The 24,412-nt window shown below is 47.3% G+C and overlaps 1 protein-coding gene and 1 long non-coding RNA gene across 3 annotated transcripts in view; one reads left to right on the forward strand and one right to left on the reverse strand.

Moving 5' to 3' along the window:
• Nucleotides 1-3,645: 3,645 nt before the first annotated feature.
• Nucleotides 3,646-24,412, forward strand: part of LOC133339144 (uncharacterized) — a 172,123-nt gene continuing 151,356 nt past the window's right edge. Inside the window, exon 1 of the long non-coding RNA XR_009754680.1 lies at nucleotides 3,646-3,692. This is a non-coding gene — a long non-coding RNA (uncharacterized LOC133339144). The remainder of the gene's footprint in view (nucleotides 3,693-24,412) is intronic.
• Nucleotides 4,443-24,372, reverse strand: LOC133339129 (E3 ubiquitin/ISG15 ligase TRIM25-like). 2 transcript variants are annotated; one of them, XM_061547254.1, is made up of 6 exons: nucleotides 15,115-24,370; nucleotides 10,437-10,532; nucleotides 9,406-9,639; nucleotides 7,505-7,527; nucleotides 6,872-6,966; nucleotides 4,443-5,616 (listed from the first exon to the last, which is right to left on the reverse strand). In XM_061547254.1, the coding sequence occupies exons 1-6, from the start codon at nucleotides 15,541-15,543 to the stop codon at nucleotides 5,066-5,068; spliced, it is 1,428 nt and encodes a 475-aa protein (XP_061403238.1). In that variant the 5' UTR covers nucleotides 15,544-24,370; the 3' UTR covers nucleotides 4,443-5,065. The 2 variants fall into 2 exon arrangements, with proteins under 2 accessions (XP_061403238.1, XP_061403239.1); XM_061547255.1 differs by lacking the exon at nucleotides 7,505-7,527 and having other exon boundaries at nucleotides 5,477-5,616; nucleotides 15,115-24,372.

The raw sequence follows: 24,412 nt of genomic DNA on the forward strand, positions 1-24,412 counted from the left end.
TATAGTGTAGTGTATATTAGTGTATAGTGTAGTGTATAGTGTATAGTAGTGTAGTGTATAGTATAGTGTATAGTAGTGTATAGTGTAGTGTAGTGTATAGTAGTGTATACTGTATAGTGTAGTGTATAATAGTGTATAGTGTAGTGTATAGTAGTGTATTGTAGTGTATAGTATAGTGTATAGTAGTGTATAGTGTAGTGTATAGTGTAGTGTAGTGTATAGTGTAGTGTATAGTAGTGTATAGTGTATTGTATAGTGTAGTGTATAGTGTAGTGTATAGTAGTCTATAGTAGTGTGATGTGTATTGTATAGTGTAGAGTATAGTAGTGTAGTGTATTGTGTCACATGGTACAAATAAGTGGCAAAAGAAAATACACCTGCATAGGGAAAGTGGGTGATTAAAATTTTGAACCACCTGCAGCAAACAAAGTGTCAATCACCACCAGAGACTAGAGGGTGAATGGAGGACGACCCCAGGCCTCTCCGCTCTTGAACTCCAGCCAGCAGGGAACGAGAGCGGGTACCCAGAAACCGGCCACGCTTCCAGCTTGGACACCCGGTGGGGAGCAGGGAAGGGGCAGTGGAGCACAAGGAGGCTGCCTCTGACACCTCCCTATGGTAGAAAGGAGCCAGGAGGCGCCGGATCGCTTCCTCTCCTCCTCCGACGACGGTGTCAGGCTGGCGGTGGTGCTCGAGTGGCCTGCTGAGGTGCCATCTGTTGAGGAAGTACTGAAGGCGATCCAGAGTCTGAGACCAGGAAAGGCACCAGGCAGAGATGATCTCCCAACCGAAATGCTGAGGGAGGGTGGCGTTTGTGCACAGATTGCCCTACATGACATAACAATAGTCTGGAACACTGGACGTGTTCCGCAGGATTGGAAGGATACTCTGGTGGTCCCCTTCTTTAAGAAAGGGGACCGCACAGACTGTAACAACTACAGGGGCATCTCACTACTTAGTGTGCCGGGAAAGGTCCTGGCAAGGATTATTCAACATCGCCTTGCTAGGCACGCGGCTTTCTAGGCAGGAGAGGCTTGTGGAGCCCCAATGCCGTTTCAGGAAAGGGCGGTCCTGCACATGCCATATTTTCTGTCCGTCTGCTACAGCAGAGGTGTAGGGAATTTCAACAAGACCTACAACTCTGCTTTATTGACCTGGTCAAGGCCTATGATACCATCAGTAGGCCTGGGCTCTGGGCTGTTCTTCGTGCTTTCGGAGTCCCTGACCCTCTGCTCACGATCATTAAGGACCTTCATGATGGTTAGCGGGCCCGGGAAAACTACGTGGCCGGGAGTCAGAGCCTTTTTTTGTACACCTTGGGATGCGACAGGGATGTTCTCTTGCTCCCACATTATTTAACATCTATTTTGACCACGTAGTTCGTGAAGCCTTCAAAAGCTGTACCGGAGGAATTTCCATCTGGTCCAGATATAATGGGAGGCTGATCGATGCCCGGGTGCGGTCAAGGGATGACTCCCTATTACTCAACCATGTTACGTATGCCGATGATCTGGTGAATGCTGCTCACTCAGAGGAGGAGTTGGAGGCGCTGCTGCTGAACCTGGAACTTGCCACCGGGAGTTGGGGCCTTACCATCAGCCCCACCAAAACTAAGCACCTGCCTGGGCATTTTGTACCATCGGACACTCCACCCCCACAACTCTCAATTGGTTATGGGGCAGTTGTGGAGAGAGTGTAGAGTTTCCTATACCTGGGCAGTGTGCTCATGACCGGCTCCGGTTTAACAGCAGAGGTCTCACTCCGAATCAGTCAAGCGGCATTATCTTTTCATTGGTTGCGTAACGCTGTGTGGGAGCTAAGTTCAGTTCAGTTCATGTATTTGGTATAGCCCTGCGAGCCATTCGGCTCTTGAATCGGGTGCAACCGCAACAAACAAAAACATGAACATGAAACATCTTAAAGAGACTACGTGCAATAGAAAAATCCAGGAAAAAACAGCAAAGTCTTCCAGATAAGGCACCGCATATCAATGCTGTGTGCAAAAATCCCAGTGGGATGCAAGTCAAACAATAACAACCATAAGACAATTTATATTATCAGTCTAACTCTATACTACAACAAACAAATATGGCTAAACCAGAACTTTTTCGAAATCACCAAAATAAAGCTACAAAAACAATGTAACAGTGATCATAGGAACTGTGATTCCAATTTAACAATAAACGATATATATAACATGTACGAGCAAACTTTGCAACCATAGCTGGCTGCATGAGTCACTGCATAACAGCAGGAGTATCAGTAGGAATATATAAAATTTTCAATGTATCTTTAAAGATTAGCACACTATAATCAAAACACAAGATGTTACTTTGCAGCGGTCATCCGGAGCGATACATTTGATTTCAGGCCACTGAATAGCAGTGGCAGCGAGGGTGGACAACTCCTCTAGAGCATCTTCTTGGTTCTTTCGGTAAAGTCACGTAGAAAGAAATAAAAAAATAATAAAAAGAAAACATAATAAAATTATTCTCACGAGGTTTCGGCCACAACGCAAGTAGCCGTCTTCAGGTGAAGAACAGGTCTGTCAAGGAGACAGAATTATTTTATTATGTTTTATTTTTATTATTTTATTAATTTATTTCTACGTGACTTTACCGAAAGAACCAAGATGACTCCCTGCAGTCACGAAAGCTTTAAATCGAAATCCTCTAGAGCAGTTTTGAGTGAATATCTCATAAGTAGTGATTGAAGTTGCAGTTTATTGGAAATAGCATTCCAGACCCTGGGGGCTTTAATAGCAAAGGCCCTTGCTCCAGTATTTGTACGGCAATAGGGAATGTGAAGCTGGCAAATGAGCGAAGACCTTAGGTCAAATTTGTTCTTTGAAACAGAGAGGAGATCCAGCAGGTAGTCTGCGGATTTTTTGTCGTCATACGCATCATGAGATGCGGCGTCTTTTCATAGACAGGCAGTACATTGCACACCATTGGGTGGCAAAAACGTCGTCTTCCTCATGCTCACATTTCCCTCGTGATGCATGTTAGGACCAACGAAGGTGGCGTCTCTCGCTCCGCACGAAGCTTCAGGTCTTCTCGGCCACAGTCATTCCCTTCCTTCTCTACGCTTGCGAAACGTGGACCCCCCTGATGGAGCATCTTCGCCGGTTGGAAACATTTAGGATGGCGTGCCTACGATCCATCCTGGGTTTAACCAGGCTGGATTGTGTGAAGAGCTCAGAAATCCTTGAAAGATCTGGACAAGGCCCCATCGTTGAGCTCCTCCAGCAGGCAAGGCTGCGTTGGCTGGGCCATGTAGACCGCTTGCCCAGCCACCACATGCTTAAACAGCTTTTGTTCGGCCGGATCGAGGGGGCTAAACGGGTGCGGCAGGGGCTAGAGAAGAGATGGAGTGATGTGGTACAGGAGGACGTGGAACTGAGTGGACTTGCCGATGACTGGAACTAGCGGTGTCAAGATCGGCCTCTGTGGAGGAGGCTCGTGAAGGACGCTGCTGGGCAGTTGGAGGCAGTTGCCCTCCAACAACAACGGAGGGCGGAGGAGTGACGCTCACAACAAGTGGAGCGCCGGGTGGCTAAAGAACAACAAGTTGGCACAGTAGGGGGCACAGGTGGTGCATCAGCCAGTCGTCTCAGTAAGTCGACCCGTGGCATCTGGGTCTGCGCCGTGACCTCCTGCCAGCGGGCGTTCGACACTTCACGTGGCCTCAAGGTGCACACGGCCTGGCACAAGCGTCGTGCTGACGTCACCGCCACTTAGTGGCGAATGGCGGTTGTTGTTGTTGATAGTGATGATGATGGGGTGACGATGATGGTGCTGATGGTGAATCGCAGGGATGAGGAGGCGTGGTGACGTGAGCGCGCACTGCAGGCAAAGGAGCGGCCACACGAACCTGCGATTTGAACTGCACCGGCGACACCTCTCATGTCCGCCAACCTGAACCTCACCCTCCCCCCTCACCCTACCCCTCCATGCTCACCTCTCCCTTCCCTCAATTTTCACCTCATCCTCCCCTCACCCTCACCTAACCTCACCCTCCGTTTTACCTTCCCCTCACCCTCACTTCACCCTCTCCTCACCATCCCGCTTCTCCACCGTTGATTGGGTTACATGTTATACTAATAGGGGTTTTTCCCCTTTTTTCTGGCAACAAAACTGACACCTTTTACAAGGAATCATGCTTACATTAACCACAATACTTGCAGTCAAATGCAAACAAAAATCAATACTCTGATAATGTATGCATTGTCTTTTAAACGGATTGGTCCACACCAGAGACAGCTTTCTTTGGAGCCTTGTCTCATATGGTGTCGAACACCTAGTCTCATATGGTGTCGAACACCATATGAGACTAGGCTCCAAAGAAAGCTATCTCTGGTGTGGACCAATCAGTTTCAAAGACAATGCATAAATTATCAGAGTATTGTTTTGTGTTTGCATTTGACTGCAAGTATTGTGGTTAATGTAAGCATGATTCCTTGCAAAAGGTGTCAGTTTTGTTGCCAGAAAAAAAGGGGAAAAACCCCTATTAGTATATTTTGGTACTGGCAAAGGAGGTCCCATGATGGGTTACATGTTGTTTATGTCATTTATTGTGAAAATTCCGTCACAGTTCCTATGATCACTGTTTCATTGCTTTCATGGCTTTATTTTGGTGATTTCGAAAAGTGTATTGGTTTAGCCATGTTAGTTTGTTGTAGTACAGAGTTAGACTGATGGCCTTAATCTAAGTTGTCTTGTGGTTGTTGTTGGTTGTTTGACTTGCATCCCACTGGGATTTTTGCACACAGCGTTGGTGTACGGTGATTTTTTTCTGCAATGTTTTGCTGTCTTTTCTCGGATTTCTGTTTGCACTCAGTCACATATTCACTTTAAGATGTTTTCTTGTTCATGTTTTAGTTTTTTTGTTTGTTGCGGTTGCACCCGATTCAAGAGCCGAATGGCTCACAGGGCTACACCTAATACATGAACTTGAACTTGAAACTAACCTCACCCTCCGTTCCACCTTCCCCTCACCCTCACTTCGCCCTCTCCTCACCATCCACCCTCTCAACCATTTATTGGGTTTCTATCTCTCTTAATCCTCAGGATGCATGACTCCGATCCACGATCTTCAATCGATCATTACAATACCCCACACACATCGCAGGGTAGAGAGGCTGCAAGAATCTCTGCCGAACCTCGTGGATCACCTCCATGGAGTCGGCGCGGTAAAACGCTAGGAGCCCCCCCTCCCAGTGCAGGTGAAGCCCGATTCTGCGGAGGGAGGGGGCCCCCCCCACCGACAGTGCAGTCTTCACTCCACCATGAAACACTGAGAAGTTGTCGTCACATTTCTCTAAACACCAGGACGCGTCGCTCTCTCCCAGCTGCTGTGCAGCACGATCCCCTTTCCGTGGGATCGTCCCGTACGCGACTCCAACCCGACACCGCCGCGTGTCCCCCACGTCCACCTCCCAGTAGTGGTGGCCCGACGAGAAGCTCTCACAGCACAGGGCTTGTGACCAGTAATTAAACCGCTGTGGGTGGTCGGGGCGACCCTGGGAGTCACCGGTCAGCGTTATCCTCCTGAGATCCGAGGAGATCTTTAGTTTGTTATTAGCTGAGTTTGTGTCCAGAGTCGGTGAGCATCCGTCTGTGACAACAGCGATGACAACATCACTACCGAACAGCATCATCACCATCATTCACAATCGCCAACCATCATCTTCACCATCAACAATAACATCACAAGCATCCTCGCCATAAATATCATCAATAACAACATAAACATCACCATCACCACCATCATCAACACTATGAACATCAACATCACTATCGCAATAAGCAACATCACAACCATCATCACCACCACTAGCACCATTACAAACAATCACCACCACCATCATCACTACCAACACAACTATCCCCATCACCACCATATTCATCACTATCACCACCATCACTACCATGACCACCATCACCAATATCATCACTACCACCATCAGCGCCATCCGCAAAACCATCACCGCCTATATTATCACCAATGTCACCATCATTACCATCACCACGACCATCACTGCCATCACCACGACCAACACCATCACCAAACCCATTACCATTCTCATCACTCACATTATCACTAACATCAGCATCATTACCACCATCCTCATCACGGCCACTATCACCATCATTATGACCAGAAAACCAGCATCAGGAACTCATTTGAGGATGAAACTGCCGAGCAGAGGCCCAGGACTAGATCAGATATCACCCGCCACGGATGTTATCCATGGCGGGTAATCAAACCCAGGTAACTGGGTTTACAGTGCAGTGTGCTAACCACTATGCCACCGCTCCCCCCATGCACAAATGCACAGACACATTCACAGGCACACACTCCATCTCAACATCACAATTACCCCTGACTCGTAATGCTGAATATTTACCCAAGAACATGGCTCTGTTCAGTAGGGTCCTGGAATGGGATGTGAACAAAGACTAAGATCCCCTGTGTAGCCTTCACAGACTATTGGGACAAGTGCTGTCCATGAGAGTCTATGAAGGCTGGCATGGCACACGAGGTGGGTGGCCAGCACCGCGCCCGACCAACTTTGTCTCCCTAGTGGCAATTTGGTTTACACACCGCATCAGGTTCCAGGATGTAAACAGAGAAATATCCCCTGTGTAGCCATTACAGACTGTGGGGGCAAATCAGCACCGTTAAAGGTTGACATGACATACGAGGGGTGGGTGGCCAGCACTATGCCTGGCCGCCTTTGTCTCCCTAGTGGTGATATTTATAAAACTCCAGGTAATTATTTGAGGCTAAGTCGACCTCGTGCACACACACGGGGATCATTTATTGTCAAGATGGCCCCATCACACATGATTCATACTGAAGAACTCACACAAGCGTTTGACTGCAGTTGTCTCCAGGACTTTAAGTGAGGCAATGTCCTCTTGGCAGGGAGCTGAGGGTGGAGCTGATGTAACCCTCCCTGCCCTGTGAAAGCAGAGCAGACATGGCCACTGTCTCACGCAGAGCATCATCCTTCACAGGATCATCACAGCTCCATCACATAGACACTTATCACATCATTACCACGCGTGGGATCATCACCGCTCCATCAGACATGCACTCATCTAACACAGCATCATCACTCATCTCACAATTACAGCATCACCACACAGAATTACTATAACCACACAGCTTCATGCACACCATCACCACACACAGCGTCATCACATACAGCAACATCAGAGCACCATCAGACAGCATAATTACACACAGCATTACCAGACACCCCATCATTACACGCAGCATTATCACACAGCATCATCATAGACACCATCATCACACACCATCATCACACACAGCATCACTACACGCACCATAACCACACAAACCACCATCACAAACACCATCACCACACAAACCATGACAACAAACAGCATCCCCACACACAGCCAATGTCTCACGGTCTGCGCCCCACACTCCCATGTTGTCGTGTGTCGAGTCGTGAGTGATAGTCGTCTTTTACCTGCGCATCTCCTCCAGGTGCCCCTATGGGAGAGAGAGATGTGCGTTACTGTGACTCTACCTCCAATCCCTTGTGATCAGTGGAGTTCCCACTGCAACACCGTGGAATATAAAACCCAAAGTCCTGACTTATGACCCTATGATCACCAACACTGACTTACGGGGCAAATATTTCAGTGAGACCGGTTGATAGTCAACCGTAAACTTTATATTTTTCCAGGTAACGCCCACGGAGCTATTTAGCTCTTTTTCAGAAGCGACATGGCCACAAATAGCTCAAGGAAGTGGTTCATCACGTGGAAATTTATAGCAGCCCGATACTCTAAACTCACGTTTTCAAATGTGTAGTGAAAAACTGGAGGACCCGGAGAAAAATCAATGCGACCATGGAGGGAGAAATGTTGGGATCTCATCCCGGACCTTCGGTATCCCGGCTAGGTAGTTAACATCTCGCTGAGCCAGAATCTATATACAAACACAGAGACAATTTCAACCGAGAAGATGGATTCTGGCTCAGCAATCATTTGAAGGACGTAATAAACCATTTCGGATCTTAACTGATTGTGTTCACGTTTACGGTGACTTTCAGACCGCGTTCCACTCACTGGCATTGACTATATATCTTCTATTCTCCGCAGCGAATGGATTCTTAGCTCCGCTGCAAGTCTCCTATACTACTCTCCCATTGATATATTTCGTTGCTTCCTCTTAGTATCTTTCACGCGACGGTCAATTGTATTGTATAGCGGATTGTATAATAATAAATAGTATAAAATTGTAATGTTTAATACAATGTACAAAGTAATATATAGCATCGTAATTGTATAGTGAATATACAGCAGTGTGATATACATTAGGGTGGGTAGAATAATACATAGTGTAATTTTACAATGTACAAGGTGGTGTATAGTAATACAGTATATAATTTAATGTTGGGTTGGTCTATGGCAGTATATTATAGTATGGTGTAGACTCGTGTGATGTAAGAGAATAAAGTTTAGCTGGAAGCATATTATATTTTTTGCGACATAGAATTGTAATGTATTACTTACTGTTAGTAGCTCAGCTTATTGGAGAGTTTATTTAGTATACTGATGATACTATGTAGTTTATACTTTAATTGTTTTACGTGGTGGTTTAGTTACTGCAGCTACATACTATTAACATTCCTTCCCTTTATTAATGTTACCCCTATCCACTCCCTTTGATGCTGCTAATCCTGCATAATGCACGGGCATAATGACTTTATACTCCCCGCTAAACCTCCTACGCATTTCACAAGTAGTACTAATCGCATATCTGCATTTCCCATAAATATGCTAAATTCCTCTTGATATGCAAATTCCTTTGTCAAGGCGCTCTGCCCCCCTCCATCCCAGCTTAAATAGTCGCTCCAAGCCTGGGGCGTGTCATTCAGACTCTGTCTTCTCGACAGACCTGTTCTCCACCTGAGGACGGCTGCTTGCGTTGTGGCCGAAACGTCGTGAGAATTATTTTATTGTTTTATTTTTATTATTTTATTATTTCCATTCTACGTGACTTTACCGAAATAACCAGGAAGATGAATCCCTGCAGTCACGAAAGCTTTAAATCGAAACTGTGTACATTGTTGTTGTATGGTTGATTTAAGAAGTGAAATTCCATTAACATTTAGTTTAAAATCACAATGAAACAAACTTAATGGGAATCTGTTACAGGATGGGAAAGATAATTTATTTAAATGAGAAAATATGAGCTGGCCTTCCACGTGGCAGCCACTTGAGCTGCGATGTGAATCCATCAGTGGAGCTGTGTTCTCAAGCCCAGGAGATGCGAGCTCTCATTCAGGATCCTCCCTCTGCTGCTGTTGATGCTGATCAGTGGGCTCTGTGCCAATGGCAACACCGGAGACTCATCGCTCACCTGCAGGAACGCGAGCGAGTCCCTCTCCTGCGCTAGGGCCTGCAGGCGAGTGGCTGCTGTCTGGAGCTCGCTGATGTCGCGCTGGTAGTGAGCGATCTTCTTATCGATCTGGGACAGCAGCTCGCGCCCTTTCTGCTCCGCTTGCTCTAAAGCCGCCTTCTCCTCCACATCCAACGCTACTCTCGCGCGGGTGAATCTGACCGAGATTGAGGCCTTTTCATCTGTCATGGATCCCTGCAAAGAGAAATAAACTCCACCTCTGGTCTTTTGTGAAATGATCCGATTGCAACTCTAAGGAGTCCAGACAGTAATACGAGTCTGCTGTACTGAGGCCTCCTTCTTCCTCTGCCTCTGATAACGCCACTGTGCATTTTCACTACAACACGATTCGCCATAACTGGTGGGGGCTGTGAGGCAATTAAATCATCAAATACCATCATGAGTACATTTAGCATCCATGCCATTGTCATTGTGCAAGGTTATCAGGACGATGCTTTGTTTACCTTCGCATGAAGAGAAGGGAATTCTGTAAAGAGCCTTAATGAAATGGGAAGTTAGGCCAATTCCTCCTTAAATTAATGTTTTGAATGTGAGGAAAACTACATGTACGGCTGAAGAGAGCGGATCATGAAACCACTTGCTATACTGCCACCTGGCCACCCCAAAGCTTGAGTGATTTTAGTAAGATGGTGTACAACAGTCTGTGTGTGATCACCAACTCTGCCACCAGAGTATTGGATAAGAGGCACGTGCCACCTCATCTGACCAATATAGTTTACAGTCGTTGAAGTGGTAAGTTGTATGGAGATATGGGAATGTGGAATTTCCACCACTGATTGAGTTTCTCAGTGGAGATGAGAACCACCTCTTTGCTCATCCTGATTATTGAGGCGCATTAACTGTTGTGTCTTTAGTCCCACAATGTGTTTAGAGCCAATGGAAGTCCACGTGAATGAATGGAGTTCTCCTCCATCACAAACCCTACTCAGGGTGGAGTCACGGAGTCACCGAGTCCAGCCCAGACGCGGTACCTGCACGTCCCTGCGATCGGCCTCCATCCGCCTCACGGACTCCTCCGCCTCCTTCCTTTTCTCCTCCACTGCCCGCGTCTCCTCTCCCACTTGTTTCTGTGAGAGACGTCACCAGGAGAGACTAAACTCACTCTCTAAGCATCCCCTCTCACCCCAACTCCACGCGAACCCCTCCACAATGATGGCGGCAATAGCCCCGGAGGAGCAAGCGCAGAAGGGAACTCATTTTTCGAGGAGCTCAAACGTGCGCAGGGCTACCAAAGTAGTGGGTGGGGCTACTTGAGCAGTGGGGGGGGGGGGGCTACTTAAGTTGTTGGTGGAGCTGCCTCAGCAGTGGGCAGAGCTACCTGTGTATTGGGTGGAGCTACATGCGTATTGGGTGGGGCTACCTGAGGAGTCGGTGGAGCTACATGCGTATTGGGTGGGGCTACCTGCAGTGTGGATTGGGCTACCTGCGTAGTGGTTGGGGCTGCGTGAGTGTTGAGCGGTGCTGAGTAGTGGGTGGAACTACCTAAGCAGTGAGTGGGGATACCTGAGCATTGGGTAGGGCTACCTGAGCAGAGGGTGGAGCTACCTGCATAGTGGTTGGGGCTGCGTGAGTAGTGAGCGGTGCTGAGTAGTGGGTGGAGTTACCTGAGCAGAAGGTGGGGCTACTGGAGTAGTGGGTGGGGCTACCCGAATAATGAGCAGGTGACCCATGTAGTGGGTGGGGCTTCCTGAGTAGTGGGTGGGGCTACCTGAGCGGTGGGAGGAGCTACCTAAGTATTAGGTGTGGCTACTGGAGCTATCTGGGCAGTGGGCGGGGCTACCTAAGTAGTGGGTGGAACTGCCTCAGCAGTGGGCAGGGCTACTGGAGTAGTGGGCAGGGCTACCTGAGTAATGAGCGGTTATCAGAGTGGTGGGTGGGGCTACCCGAGAGGTGGGTGGGGCTACATGAGTAGTGGGCGGGCCTATCCGAGTCGTGGACGGGGCTATCTGAGTAGTGGGTGGACAGGGCACCATAGTGGTGAGATGTTATCTGCCTTGCCTGCTAAACAGGAGGTCGTGGGTTCGAACCGGACCCTGATGCCTGTGTAGTGTAGTAGAACGACACTACTGTATTGGCTCGGTATGGGGGCTGTCGGCAGTTGTCACGGAGGTCGTGTCGGGCCGTGACACTCTGTGTGAACCCAACAGGACACGTGACCGGATAAAAGCGGGCCAGGGGCCCCAGGGGGGGGGGGGGGGCGTGGCCTGGGGCAGAGCCAGCCATGCCGGAGTGGTTATAAGCGGGGTGTGGATGGAGAGCTGTGCTGTTCTGGGCTGTTCTGGACTGTTCTTCTGGGTCATCTCTGGGATGAAGCTCTCCGGTCTCCGCTAGTGGACCAGGCAGCGTGTTGGGCTGTCCTGGTCCAGTGATGTAGTATCCCCGTGTGTTGGTTAAGTTAGGAAAGGTGGCTACCACCTTAAGTCGTTGTGTTAAGTGTTAATTGTTATGTTACCTAATAAATAGAATTGCCTCCAAAGTTCCAGTGTGCGCCTGAATTTAACCCACTACACCTGTATACAGTCGACCCTTCCACATCGCGGGGATTTTGGGGCGCAGGCCCCCCCTTGATCTGGAAAAAAGCTTAAAATGTTTTGGTCTCCTTGGTCCCCTTGGCGAACGAAGCGGTACAAACAGATACGAGAAACGCGAGATACAAAGATCACTGCGAGATATCAAGTGAGAGGCTGCCATAAACACGCGTGGTGTCCTCTAAACCGCAGTTCTTTTCGCAAACTAACTTTTAAAAAAATGTAACTTCAAAAAATGGTGTATATTTATGGTTTGTGTGTCTCGCGCGTGACGTCACTCCAAATGAGGCCAACCCCCCTCATTAATATTCATGAACAGGTAGGGTCCTCTACATGGACTCCCCCCGCCTCATTAATAATCATGAACGGGTGACGTCACCCCACATGCCGCACCTCTCATTAATAATCATGAGCGGGTGACGTCACTCCACATACCGCACCCCTCCCTTCATTAATAACCATGAGCTGAACAATTTTCTATTGAATATTTCAGATTTACTGAAATATACGCCCGTCCTTGGAGGGGCAAACAAGCTAGTTGAAATATTAAATACATGAATTTTATCCAGTACTGTACATATAATTTATGTATTTGAGTGACTAAACTTTTTGCGTGTCGTCTGCGGCTTTCGCAAAACTCCCAAAAACTCCCAAAAAATGCCAATTTCATTTCTTATTCTAGATTTGAAGCTTTCGTGACTGCAAGGATTCATATTCTTAGGTTTTTTCGATAAAGTAACGTAGGTAAAAAATTAAAATTAATAAAAGTAAAATAAAAATAAAAATAAAAAATCACGACGTTTCAGAGGCAACACAAGCTTCTGTCTTCAGGTGGAACCGTCACAGCCCGACGGCTGTATCAAGTTAATGAGAGATTACAAGAGATACCACTCCGTATATATGTGTAGTGGTGATACGCGCTGGGATTAGGGATCGTATGCCAGCGCGTAATGATTGGCTGTGTATGTGGTGACGCGCGCTGACGGTGGAGGATCAGGGGTCAGCGCGGGGTCGTGGGTTACGGGGTACTGATTGGCTGTGTGCCGGTGACGCGCTGAGAGGGAGTGATCGGGTGGCAGCGCGGTGTGATTGGTGGAGTAGTGTTAACACGCGCTGGGGAAAACGGATCGTAGAGAGAGTGCGTCGTGATTGGTTCACTAAGGAACGATGCTCACGTCGACGTCCGCATCAGCTCTGTCTCTCGTGAGCAGGGGCTATAAAAGGGGATGCACACAGGCGTAAGGGCAGTATGTAACCAGCGAAGAATGAAGACGGGGATGAAGACATAGGGCCCTGCGGTACCTAGTCCCGCTGTCCTAACGGGACCGGGACTCTGTGTAACCCAGAGGCGAGTGTAGTGTGTGTAGCCATAGGCATAGGGTCTACACGAGCCGAATGCATTGTGTGTAGCCAAAGGCATAGGGTCTACACGAGTCAAGTGTATTGTGTAGCCAGAGGCATAGGGTCTACACGAGTCAAGTGTATTGTGTAGCCAGAGGCATAGGGTCTACACGAGTCAAGTGTATTGTGTGTAGCCAGAGGCATAGAGTCTACACGAGTTAAGTGGAGTGTATAGTCCAAAGGATAGAGACCACCCGTTGTATTGTGACACGTCAAGATTTAATAAAAGTGTGTTACCCGTCAAGAAGTTCCTGCCGTCAATTCAAATACTTCATATGGTTGAGGGGGGAAGGGCCAGGGACGGCACAGTTTTTTTATTAATATGGTAAGGTGAGGCTTAAGACTAAGAATAGACTGCATAACAAATGACTGAGCCTTTGTTATGGAGAGGTGCGGTTTGTGACTACGCATAGCTTACATAACAAATGCTGTAAATGAGACCGAGCCTCTGCCATGTAGATGGTAATAGGCTACATAACAAAAGACTGAGCCTTTATTATGGAGAGGTTCGGTTTGTGACTACGCCTGGCCTACATAACAAAAGTGTGAAAAAAAGAAAGCTAAACCTGGTAAAACAAAACTGGCTGTCTATCAGTTCCCTGTAATAGTTGTCTGTCAAATAAGATGGTCCAAATAAGTGTAGTTAAATCTTTTTGCATGGTTAATCACATCTTTCCAATGATTACTCAGTTTGTAACCATCATCACGGTTGAAATTATGTCTGTGTTTGTATATTTATATGGCTTCGTGTACAAACCTTTGATGGTAGCCAGGAGGTTTGCAGAGCACCTTGGTCTCGGAAAAGACAATTTCATGAGAGCCCACAGAGTTGTAGCAATGATCGGCAACGGCCGAAGAATCAGTTCTGTCTTTTCCGAGACCAAGGTGCTCTGCAAACCTCTTGGCTACCATCAAAGGTTTGTACACGAAGCCATACAAATATACAAACACAGACATAATTTCAACCGTGATGATGGTTACAAACTGAGTAATCATTTGAAAGATGTGATTAACCATGCAAAAAAGATTTAACTACACTTATTTGGACCATCTTATTTGACAGACAACTATTACAGGTTACTAATAGACAGCCAGTTTTGTCTAACCAGGTTTAGCTTTCTTTTTTTTCACACTTTTGTTATGTAGGCCAGGCGTAGTCACAAACCGAACCTCTCCATAATAAAGGCTCAGTCTTTTGTTATGTAGCCTATTTACCATCTACATGGCAGAGGCTCGGTCTCATTTACAGCATTTGTTATGTAGGCTATGCGTAGTCACAAACCGCACCTCTCCATAACAAAGGCTCAGTCATTTGTTATGCAGTCTATTCTTAGTCTTAAGCCTCACCTTACCATATTAATAAAAAAGTGTGCCGTCCCTGGCCCTTCCCCCCTCAACCATTATATATACGGAGTGGTATCTCTTGTAATATCTCATTTACTTCATTTCTTATGCCAACCCCTCGATATATCGAAACCGCGATGGGGAAAGTCGCGATGCAGAAGGGTCGATGGTGCTATGAACCCACCGTTCAAACACTCGTTTGAAAAAGAAATTGACGGGCATGTAAAATATTAAATCCACTTTAAAATGAGTCTGAGCTACTCACTGTGGTTTCGTTATAATTAGATGTTGCTGTTGAGAGCCAATGACAGAGTTCATCAGCTGATGCTGCGGTATCGTGGGTACTACGCGGTTACCATGAGAACCTCCTTCTCACCTTTCGTTTGTCGTGCTCCACCTTCAGAGTGACGAGCTCGTGTTCCCGATGATCCAACTGCCGGTGGGGCGCGACGTGGGTCATACAGAACGACGAATCACACTTTAGGCAAATCTTCACTGCGGGCTTCCTGTAATGATCGCAGCAAACAGCAGAAGCAGCAGAATCGGCAGCCATAAGCTCAGCCACTCGCAGCTGCTCGATGAGGTTGGTGAGCGTCACGTTCTTGCTCAGCTTGGGCCTCCGAGGGAAGGTCACTCGGCACTGCGGGCAGGAGAAGGACTCTGCCGCATTCCAGGCGTCCTCCACGCACTTGAGGCAGAACGAGTGGCCGCAGCTGAACGTGCAGGGGCAGCGGAAGGCGTCCAGGCAGATGGGGCAGGTCAACTCCCCTGGTACCTCGCTACCACTGGGAACTGCACTTGCCATGGCCCAATGGCTTCACTCAGAGACGGGCGCTGGCTGTAGCTCAGGCAGTCTCTGGCTGGAGCTCAGGCAGTTGATGGCTGTAGCTCAGGCAGTCTCTGTCTGTAGCTCAGGCAGTCTCTGTCTGTAGCTCAGACAGTCTCTGGCTGTAGCTCAGGCAGTCTCTGTCTGTAGCTCAGACAGTCTCTGGCTGTAGCTCAGGCAGTCTCTGTCTGTAGCTCAGGCAGTCTCTGTCTGTAGCTCAGGCAGTCTCTGGCTGTAGCTCAGGCAGTCTCTGTCTGTAGCTCAGACAGTCTCTGGCTGTAGCTCAGGCAGTCTCTGTCTGTAGCTCAGGCAGTCTCTGTCTGTAGCTCAGGCAGTCTCTGTCTGTATCTCAGGCAGTCTCTGTCTGTAGCTCAGGCAGTCTCTGTCTGTATCTCAGGCAGTCTCTGTCTGTAGCTCAGGCAGTCTCTGTCTGTATCTCAGGCAGTCTCTGTCTGTATCTCAGGCAGTCTCTGTAGCTCATGCATTCGCTGTCTGTTTCTCAGGCAGTCGCTGGCTGCGTCTGAGATGCTAACCGAGGAACAAGCCACGTAAATAGGTGACAAGGAAGAAGGAAGTCTTCCAGTTTTATTGGCATATCACGAGGCGTGCTCTGGAATGTGTTGACGTGTGAGTGAGTACAGACGTCTCCACTCCAGGGGTGGCTTAAAAAAGAAGACTCGGATCACCTCGTCTCAAATACTCATCCTCATTCACCTCATCACAACTCACCTCACCAACTAACCTCACCTCAACTCGTCTTAGCTGAACTGTCAGGAGAACGCTGCTAGTAAACTCGTTGCTCCCTGCCGCTCTACTCCACGACATTGTTGTTGTTCTTTGGTTCTTTCGATAAAGTCACGTATGAAGATAAAATAATGAATTAATTAATAGCATACTACGACGTTTCGATTGCAACACAAGCAATAATCATCAGGTATAAAAGAAATACAGTAGCAACACAAATCTAACCAGAAAACTATAGACAGACATATAAGCAGACAGATATAGTTTTTTGCTTAGATTTTTGTTGCTATTTCTTTTATACATGATTATGATTGCTTGTGTTGCAATCGAAACGTCGTAGTATGCTATTATTTAATTTATTATTTTATCTTCATACTTGACTTTACCGAAATAACCAAACAGTAATCCCTGCAGTCACGAAAGCTCCAAATTAAGATTGATTGATTGTTGTTGTTATCTTCGTCTTCCGGCTTCACTTTATTTCTTTTAAGTTTAACACTTTAAACTACTTCATGAAAATAATGTATTCCTGTCTCAAAGTCGCGATGCAGTTGTCGAGCTGTGACACACCGGTGGGAGTTGCCGTGTATAACTCGGTCATGGGGCTGCGGCTCAGGGTCCAGTTTATGGAGTCACAAACCACCGGGCGAGGCCCTTTGCTGAACCCGGCACCGTTAAACGCTCACGTGGGCGGGGGGCAGGCGCCCCAGGGGTAGTCTGGCCGTAACACATCAACATCAGCGCGTAAAAAAAAAATAGGACCTTTTTTTGCTGGTATCAAAGTGTGAGAAAATAATAATGATAGGTTTTACCCTTTCTGGCAATAAAACAGGAGTTGTTTTCAGATGTTCAAACACCAAATAAGTTTGTGTAGTTAATGCAGACTTTATTCGTTGCAAAAGGCATCCATTTTGTGTATGAACATCTTAACACCTCATGGGACCTCCCATGCCAGTATTAAAATATACGAATAAGTGTTACCCTTTCTGGCAACAAATCAGTTGTGTTAAGATGTTCAATCACCAAACAAATACTTTTGGAAGGAATAATGTCTTCATTAACCACACAGTACTTGTGTTTAAGATCGTGTAGATATATAAATGTGTAGTTAAAACCCGCCACCACCCGACACAGCCAACTAGTAAGTGTTGTCACGTCAACAGAACATGCCAATTCGTCACTAGTCCAGCACACCTGTGTGTTGGAGAGCCAAGCCACAACATCTACAATCTGAGTACGACGTTTCGTCCGTAATTACAACTAGCTTCATCAGGCGACAGCCAGATTTGTAGAGAAGTCTAACTGTTTAGCTCCTTATTTAGAGGCGTAGATGTGGTGACCACACTTTTGCGCTCTTGCACAAAGTGGGGGGCGGGGGGAGATTAATGAGACAGCATAAGCTCGTGTGTCACACTGTTGGATGGTTTCAGGAGAATTGCCGCATCTGGGTCGGCCGAATGCAACTGCTTCCGGTACCGCAAGGGAACCAACATCTCTATGCCCAGCGGTGATCTCTACTGACTCCCTCACCAATGCCTGAATGGCGACATTGCACTCGCCTCCCTTGCAACAGGATCCATAAAAAAATATCCGCTGCCCCGACGGCATCCATTACACATCTACTGCGTCAATTTTTGAGGGCATTTTATTCCAAAAGTCGTTGTTCCACAAGCATGGGATAGCCTGCGTTCTAGAAATAACAACGGCCCCTTAAATAACCCAATTCTTCATTTCATTTATCATGCTGTATACAATTTTATAATTGCTGTAAAGCGCCTTCGTAAATGTGCTATATAAATGTCATTAAGATAAGAACCGTGATTGGAACAGCCAAACATCCCCAAACTATCAATTTTGATTGAGAAGCCCTTGAATATGTGGAGTATTTCCCTCTTGACACCTCCATATCGTATCCATCCTGCTGTATGTGGGCGCATGGCAGCGTTATTGTTTCGTGCATTCATGAATCATGCGTTAAGTTTGTCTCCTTTGAGCAGGGGATGTACTGTAAGGTAGAAGTGACAGATGTCTCGAGGTACACCACAATCAGCTGTCGCTTAAATTAACCACATACTGTATAAGCATTTACTGCTTCTACCGTGGTATTGTATCATCAAGGTAACGTGTTACTGATCCTACATGTTTCAGTGGTAAGGACGATGCTGATGATTATGAACACGGATTGAATGATACAATTTGGAAAATGACAAAACTGATTGTCTCACATTTTCTTAATCAAAATAAGAGATGAGTTGCGCAACCAAATCACTAGAAATTGTGCGATCTCGTAACCTGCAGTTTCTTTTGCCAAAATCTGTGCGAGTAGTTGCACAACATAAGACAAGTCTCAGTGACTAACATGTCTGCCCCCTGTTCTGGTTACTACGACTCCTCGCCTGCATCTGGATTGTAACTCTTTATCGCAATTCAGAACTGTGCAGCGTGTGATGATGCGATACGTTGATATGAATCTCTAAGGAGATGCTTGAAAGTAGTCTCGTTACACTGTGAGCAAAATGTTGCAGATACGTCCATGTAGAAGCGATTCCGTTGCATACACCCAAGTTGCCAAGTTGCATGCAAATGATTGCTCTGGTGTCGACGTAACTTAACTTACGTCAAGTTGTGTTTTTTTTCACAGAAAACAATTCGTACCGATTTGGACAGTTGGCAATGTACGTTGCGAAACAAGTTGAACACACGTTCGTGAATTCTTGATTCCGTATCCTAACCACAATGCAATATGCTGTCCGTGTACAGCCCTTTTGTTAATCCACTGCGGGATGAAGGCCGCTGCACGCTGTGCGGGTTGTGGGGATTATTTGACTACGTTTCAGGGTATAGAAATAGAACGGTCGTGTGGTACGGGTAATCATTTGAGGAATTACCTCTCCGCTTAAGGATTGGAACGGCAACACAAAGTTGGGACAGAATGAGGATTTTTATTGAAATGTTTGTGGTATACCGTCACGTGTCTGACTCACTTGGGTCTGAATCATTGGTGGATATGTGAAAAAGTAGGATGTTATGTGAACGTTTTAAGAAACAGCCAGTTGCATTTTTGTACGCAAAAATAGGTTACTCGGCACGAATAAAGTGCAATCTTTTAAAAGTCTGGAAATGCTTTATTATTCTTCGGAGATAATAGGCTGTTTGCAAGACTAAGAATACGGGACTGCATGCCATAAGGTAAGGTTTATGAACACCTTTATAATGTGACCCTTGCACCCTGCACAGCTACTGCTTCACTGAATGTGGGCATTTTAGTTAGGGCGGACGTTGTAAGATTGATTATAGACCAATCTATATTCTTTCAACAGTTACTAATTTTTTTTTACTTTAATCACGAAGAGACGGATACCTAAAACTCACCATCTCCCATACAGTAAACAGTCTGCTTTCCATGAGGATTACTGCGCCACCACAGCTTTTATGGATCTATTAAAATGTTTTTCAGTAACCTGCATGAAGGCCGCTACTGCTGTGGACTATTTCTTGCCTCGTCTAAAGCGTTTTGAAACTCTGGACCATGGTATTCTACTCACAAGACGCAGTCAACTAGAATTGTCAGACAGTACGATTAAATGGTTTCATAGATACATCTCAGACCTTTATCTAAACGGTACATCGTCATAAAATCTCGTCCATAAATTTAAAAATAACAAAGGGCGTTACACAAGGCATGGTGGCTATGTGAGGGCCGTTGGCCCCCGGGGTCGCCCCCGCCTGCATCCCCTATTCCGGTTGCGTTACCGCACTGCCCTAATACCCGCTAGGGTTTCGCCGGCATTCGAACGTGACGCCCCTACTGTTACAACCTCGCGCAACGCTCCCACGCTGCGAGCATGTGTACGCACAGCATCATCAATCAAACCCCATACTCCCCCTCACGCAGCTTCGCGCAGCACTCACTCGCTACGAATATACGTATGCCCGTCTACAGCCCTGAGCAGTACTCACCTCCACGCCGAATAACCACGTTACCAATCGCGCACCTGTATCCTTTACGTAGTGAACGTTCGCGCACCCACGCAGCTCCACACGCGACACCCACTCTTGCGCCGCTCTGCGCAGCGCTCCCACGTGGCGAGCCGCTGTATAAACAGCACCACACGCGTTCACACTTCTCAGCGAGATCACACGAGGCCACGATCAGCTATTAATGATTTATTGTCTGCTACCTGGGACTTGTTGTTGAGTCAGTATGAATCGACGAGGCTGGCCTACGCTGATACCTTTATGCCTATTCCCGATTTATCTGCTTATGATCCTAATTCACCTTTTTACTCACGGTTAAGTGCCCACGGCGGTCCGTTGATCCCGTGGTCGTAGCGTACCTCGATGCGTCGCATGGACGTCCGGGTCGCTGGGCTGGAGAGCGTCTCGTGGCCTGATGCTGGAGTAAGAGAGAGATCTCCCCGTTTTCGCCCCCTTTTTATCGTCCCTACATCAAAGGGATGCTGCTCCGCCTGTGGTCGTCCCCTCCCAGTTTTTCTTTAACAATGGGCGCACGCCCGTTAGGGCGCGTGCGGCGGTTCCGGGCGCCTTTGCTATGCTAATCATATGTGCTGCGTGTTGCGGCGTTTATTCTAATTAATCCCTTTCTCATGCATGGTGCCTTGGTTATGCACATTATGCAGCGGCGTCCATCACAACGGCCTGCTGTGGAAGTTAAGCGCGGAGCCTCCGCATGTCTCCACCACTTGCCCCATCAATTGCGCACTATGCGCCTGAGTCGCCTCTTTGATTATTTGCAATTCCAGCTTTATCCTTTAATTTCCCCAACAATGGCACCTACGCACTCGAGCCTGCTTTGGCACGCTAAACTATGCCGCCCCGTCCCTCCTCTGCCTGTCTCGTCGACCCGTGGGGGTGTGTGTGGGGGATGCGTTTCAACCGCGGTGGCCGAATGCCCTTCGCCGCGACCATACAATCTTAAGGCCGGTCGCAGTGCCGCGGTGCGAAGTAGCGTCGGGGGAGGTCGTCCAATTCCCTTGTCGCCGGAAACCGTGAAAGTTAATCCCGATAAGGGCTTCTCGGATAAAAACCGGTCGGCGAGGTGACCTCCCCTCGGAGCTCTATGGGAGGGGGAAATGCGTGCGGCTGTGTTTATGTGAGGTGAGGTGAGGGGGACGCGGGGTTGGCTCAGCCGCTTGGTGGTGGCGAGGTCGTAGATGGGGCGCCTGCTGAACGGCTTTGTGGCGGCGGCATCACAGCTACTGTGACGCTGCGTACAAATCAGCTACTAATCTAACACTTAACAGATTAAACCCCATTTATCATTCGGATCTTCGATTTGTATTGGATCTACCATACAGCACCCACTAATGTGACCTCGACATTAAATACAATCTCATATCACTTGATGCAAAACGATTAAAAAAACCTTATTTGCAAATATGTGCTTTAATTAGCTAAATCATAAACCCTACTGTCAATAAAAAGAAACCTAAGACGTACATCTAATTGCCTGTGAAGTATGCCAACAATGAGAATTGGAATGGGTGACAAAGCCTTTGCCATTGCAGCACCAACGTTTTGGAACAACCTTGTTTCCTCCCTTAACATCATACATCTTCCTTCAATAAATGTTCTGAAGCAGAAGATTCATGCTGTACAAAGCCTCATTTGCAAATGTGATTGGAACGTTGATCCATACCCATGTACCGATAGTTCAATATTCATGTGCAGTTGTATCCAGGGACTGCCGTGTTGTCTTGGTGTGATCTGGGACTGTTCTTACTGCCTTGCTCACGCTTGAATTTAGTTTTGAAAATCGGTAGGAAGTATAATACGATTGCAATTTGTAGTTATAAACTTAGTTTAATGAGTATTTATCTAGTTTCAGTGATTTGCACACCTTTCCTATATTTTACACCCCTATCCGTTGTTTGGACTGTTTGTTATTATAACTTTCTGACCCACCCCTACTGGACATCTTTGAAAAATATCTTAATAAATCATTGGATTCCTCGAGTTTAAAGATGCTGATTCAAATTCTATGTATGTATGTTGAACTTATTTCGCACCGTACATAGCCAACCGTGCTAATCGGAGGTGCGGGGTGATGACAACAAACGAAACAGAACCATCAGTTCTAAAGAAATTATTTGCAATGTTCGAGTGATCCAGACGCCAAAATTCCTGCCCTTTAAGAATGCTTGTCTGAAACAAAACTGGCTGCATTTAAACCTGGGCAAGACAGAGTACAAGATAGTTGGCTCAAAGCAGCGTCTGAGAGCGTGGCAGGGCCACATCGATCATCCACTGATTAGGAGAGCTCGCCCTCTCCGTGTGTCCAAAGTACACAACCTCGGTGTTCTGTTCGATCAGAGCTTGACCGTGCGCTCACAGCTCATAGCTACGTTCAGACACTGGCGGAGCCAGTGGGGGGGTGGGGTGGCACGTGCCCCCACAATGATCCGATAGAAATCCTAATTTAGATCGGATCATTGGGGTTTATTAGTAGTAATAAATCGGCTTTTTGCGACCCCCACTGCCACTGTGAGATGACAGGACAATAGTCTTAGTCCATAATTGGTAATAAGTAACGTTAAAGCAGTTATAAGTGACTCAGAATTGTGCGCAGTTGCGTATACAGTACACGACTTCCCTGAAGGCATTCACCTTCAGCGAGCGCGATGCCGATCACACACGGTTCGAATTCGACCCACGATCGATGGCTGCGCCATCGCCGCACACGCGTCGAATAAAAAGCAAGGGACAAGTCCTTACTTACTAGCAACTACTATCATTTTTCATTGCTGGAGGGGTTGCCCCCCTACCTGAAAAACCTGGCTCTGTCATTGCGTTCAGAGTAGAGGGTTGTGCATGCTCCTCTCTGCCCCAGACCTGTAATCATTAGTCCATGCCTTTGTCTCAACACGCCTAGATTATTGGAACGCCCTCTGTGCAGAGCTTCCACTTGGACTAGTGCAAAGGCTCCAGTTAGTGCAGAATGCAGCTGCCCGGATGATCCGGCTGGTTAGCCGCTTTGAACATATTACGCTCCGCGCAGCTTGCAGCGGCTACCGGTCCGCTTCCGTGACGACAAACCCAGGAACCATGGTGGGGTGGACCGGGAGGAGTGGGCTGCCGGTGTTGTTTATAGAAGTCGTCGTTACGTCGTGTGGGACGCCGCGACGGGTGGCCCTGGGTAGACGAGATAGCCCCCCAACACGTGGACACGAGGGTGAGATGGGTATACAGACGCTGTCTCCCCCCTTGCAGTATTGGGAGTTTGTTCGGGGCGCTGTTTTTTTCCGGTTCCGTCTGTAACACGGTGGTTGTTGTTGTTTTTTTCTGACAATTTCTCTTTGCTCCGTTATTCTTCCCTGTGCTTACTTTGTCGTTTTTGTTATTTTAGAGATCCCCCCCAGCCCCAGGTCACTCTTACCAATGAGACTCCTGTCCTGATCTCCCGAGTTCCACACCCGGTTACATATGCGATACACTTGAACTCACTCACTCAATCATTTACCCACTCACCTATCCTCTCACTCACTAACTTAACCACTGACCCACTCAGCCACTCACCCACCATCTCACTCATCCATGCACTCAATCGTTCACTCACTAATCTACTCAATCACGCACTCAATCATTTACCCACTCGCCCTCTCACTAACTCAAACACTCCACCAATCCACTCACCCATGCACTCACTCACCCACCAACCATCTCCCAAGTCTACTCACCATCTCACCCAATCAACCATGCACTCCCTCAAATCGGGAGGAGGAGGGATATGGTGGTAATGGTCGTGATAAGGGTGACGGTGGGAATGATGGTGATGGTGGTTTTCACTGTGAGGATGATAGTGATGCTGATGGGGTGATGATGATGATAGTGACGATGATGTTGGTGATGGTGATTATGATGGTTTTGGTGGTGTTGATAGTAATGATGATGGTGATGCCGTTGGTAATAATGATGATGATGGTGGTAGTGATGACTTTGGTGATTATGACTCTCTCTCTCCCCCTATATCACATTCTCTCCTCTCCGCACCCTCTCCTCACCCTTCACCCTCGCCATCACCCTCATCGCTCACCCGCCACCATCCCTCACCTTTCCCTCCATTCTCCCCTCACCCTCACCTTAC

The sequence above is a fragment of the Lethenteron reissneri genome, unplaced genomic scaffold (genome assembly GCF_015708825.2).
Source record: "Lethenteron reissneri isolate LAM-NWPU_2019-01 unplaced genomic scaffold, ASM1570882v1 scaffold_1640, whole genome shotgun sequence".
NCBI classification, from domain to species: domain Eukaryota; kingdom Metazoa; phylum Chordata; class Hyperoartia; order Petromyzontiformes; family Petromyzontidae; genus Lethenteron; species Lethenteron reissneri.

Bases quoted from the DNA above. Each gene is read 5' to 3' on its own strand.
- LOC133339129 (XM_061547254.1), bottom strand. From the start codon at position 15,543: ATGGCAAGTGCAGTTCCCAGTGGTAGCGAGGTACCAGGGGAGTTGACC. The intron at 10,533-15,114 runs GTGAGAAGGAGG...CGTCTCTCACAG, and splicing joins TGGAGCACGACAAACGAAAG to AAACAAGTGGGAGAGGAGAC. The intron at 7,528-9,405 runs GTGAGCGATGAG...TCTCTCCCATAG, and splicing joins ACTCGCTCGCGTTCCTGCAG to GGGCACCTGGAGGAGATGCG.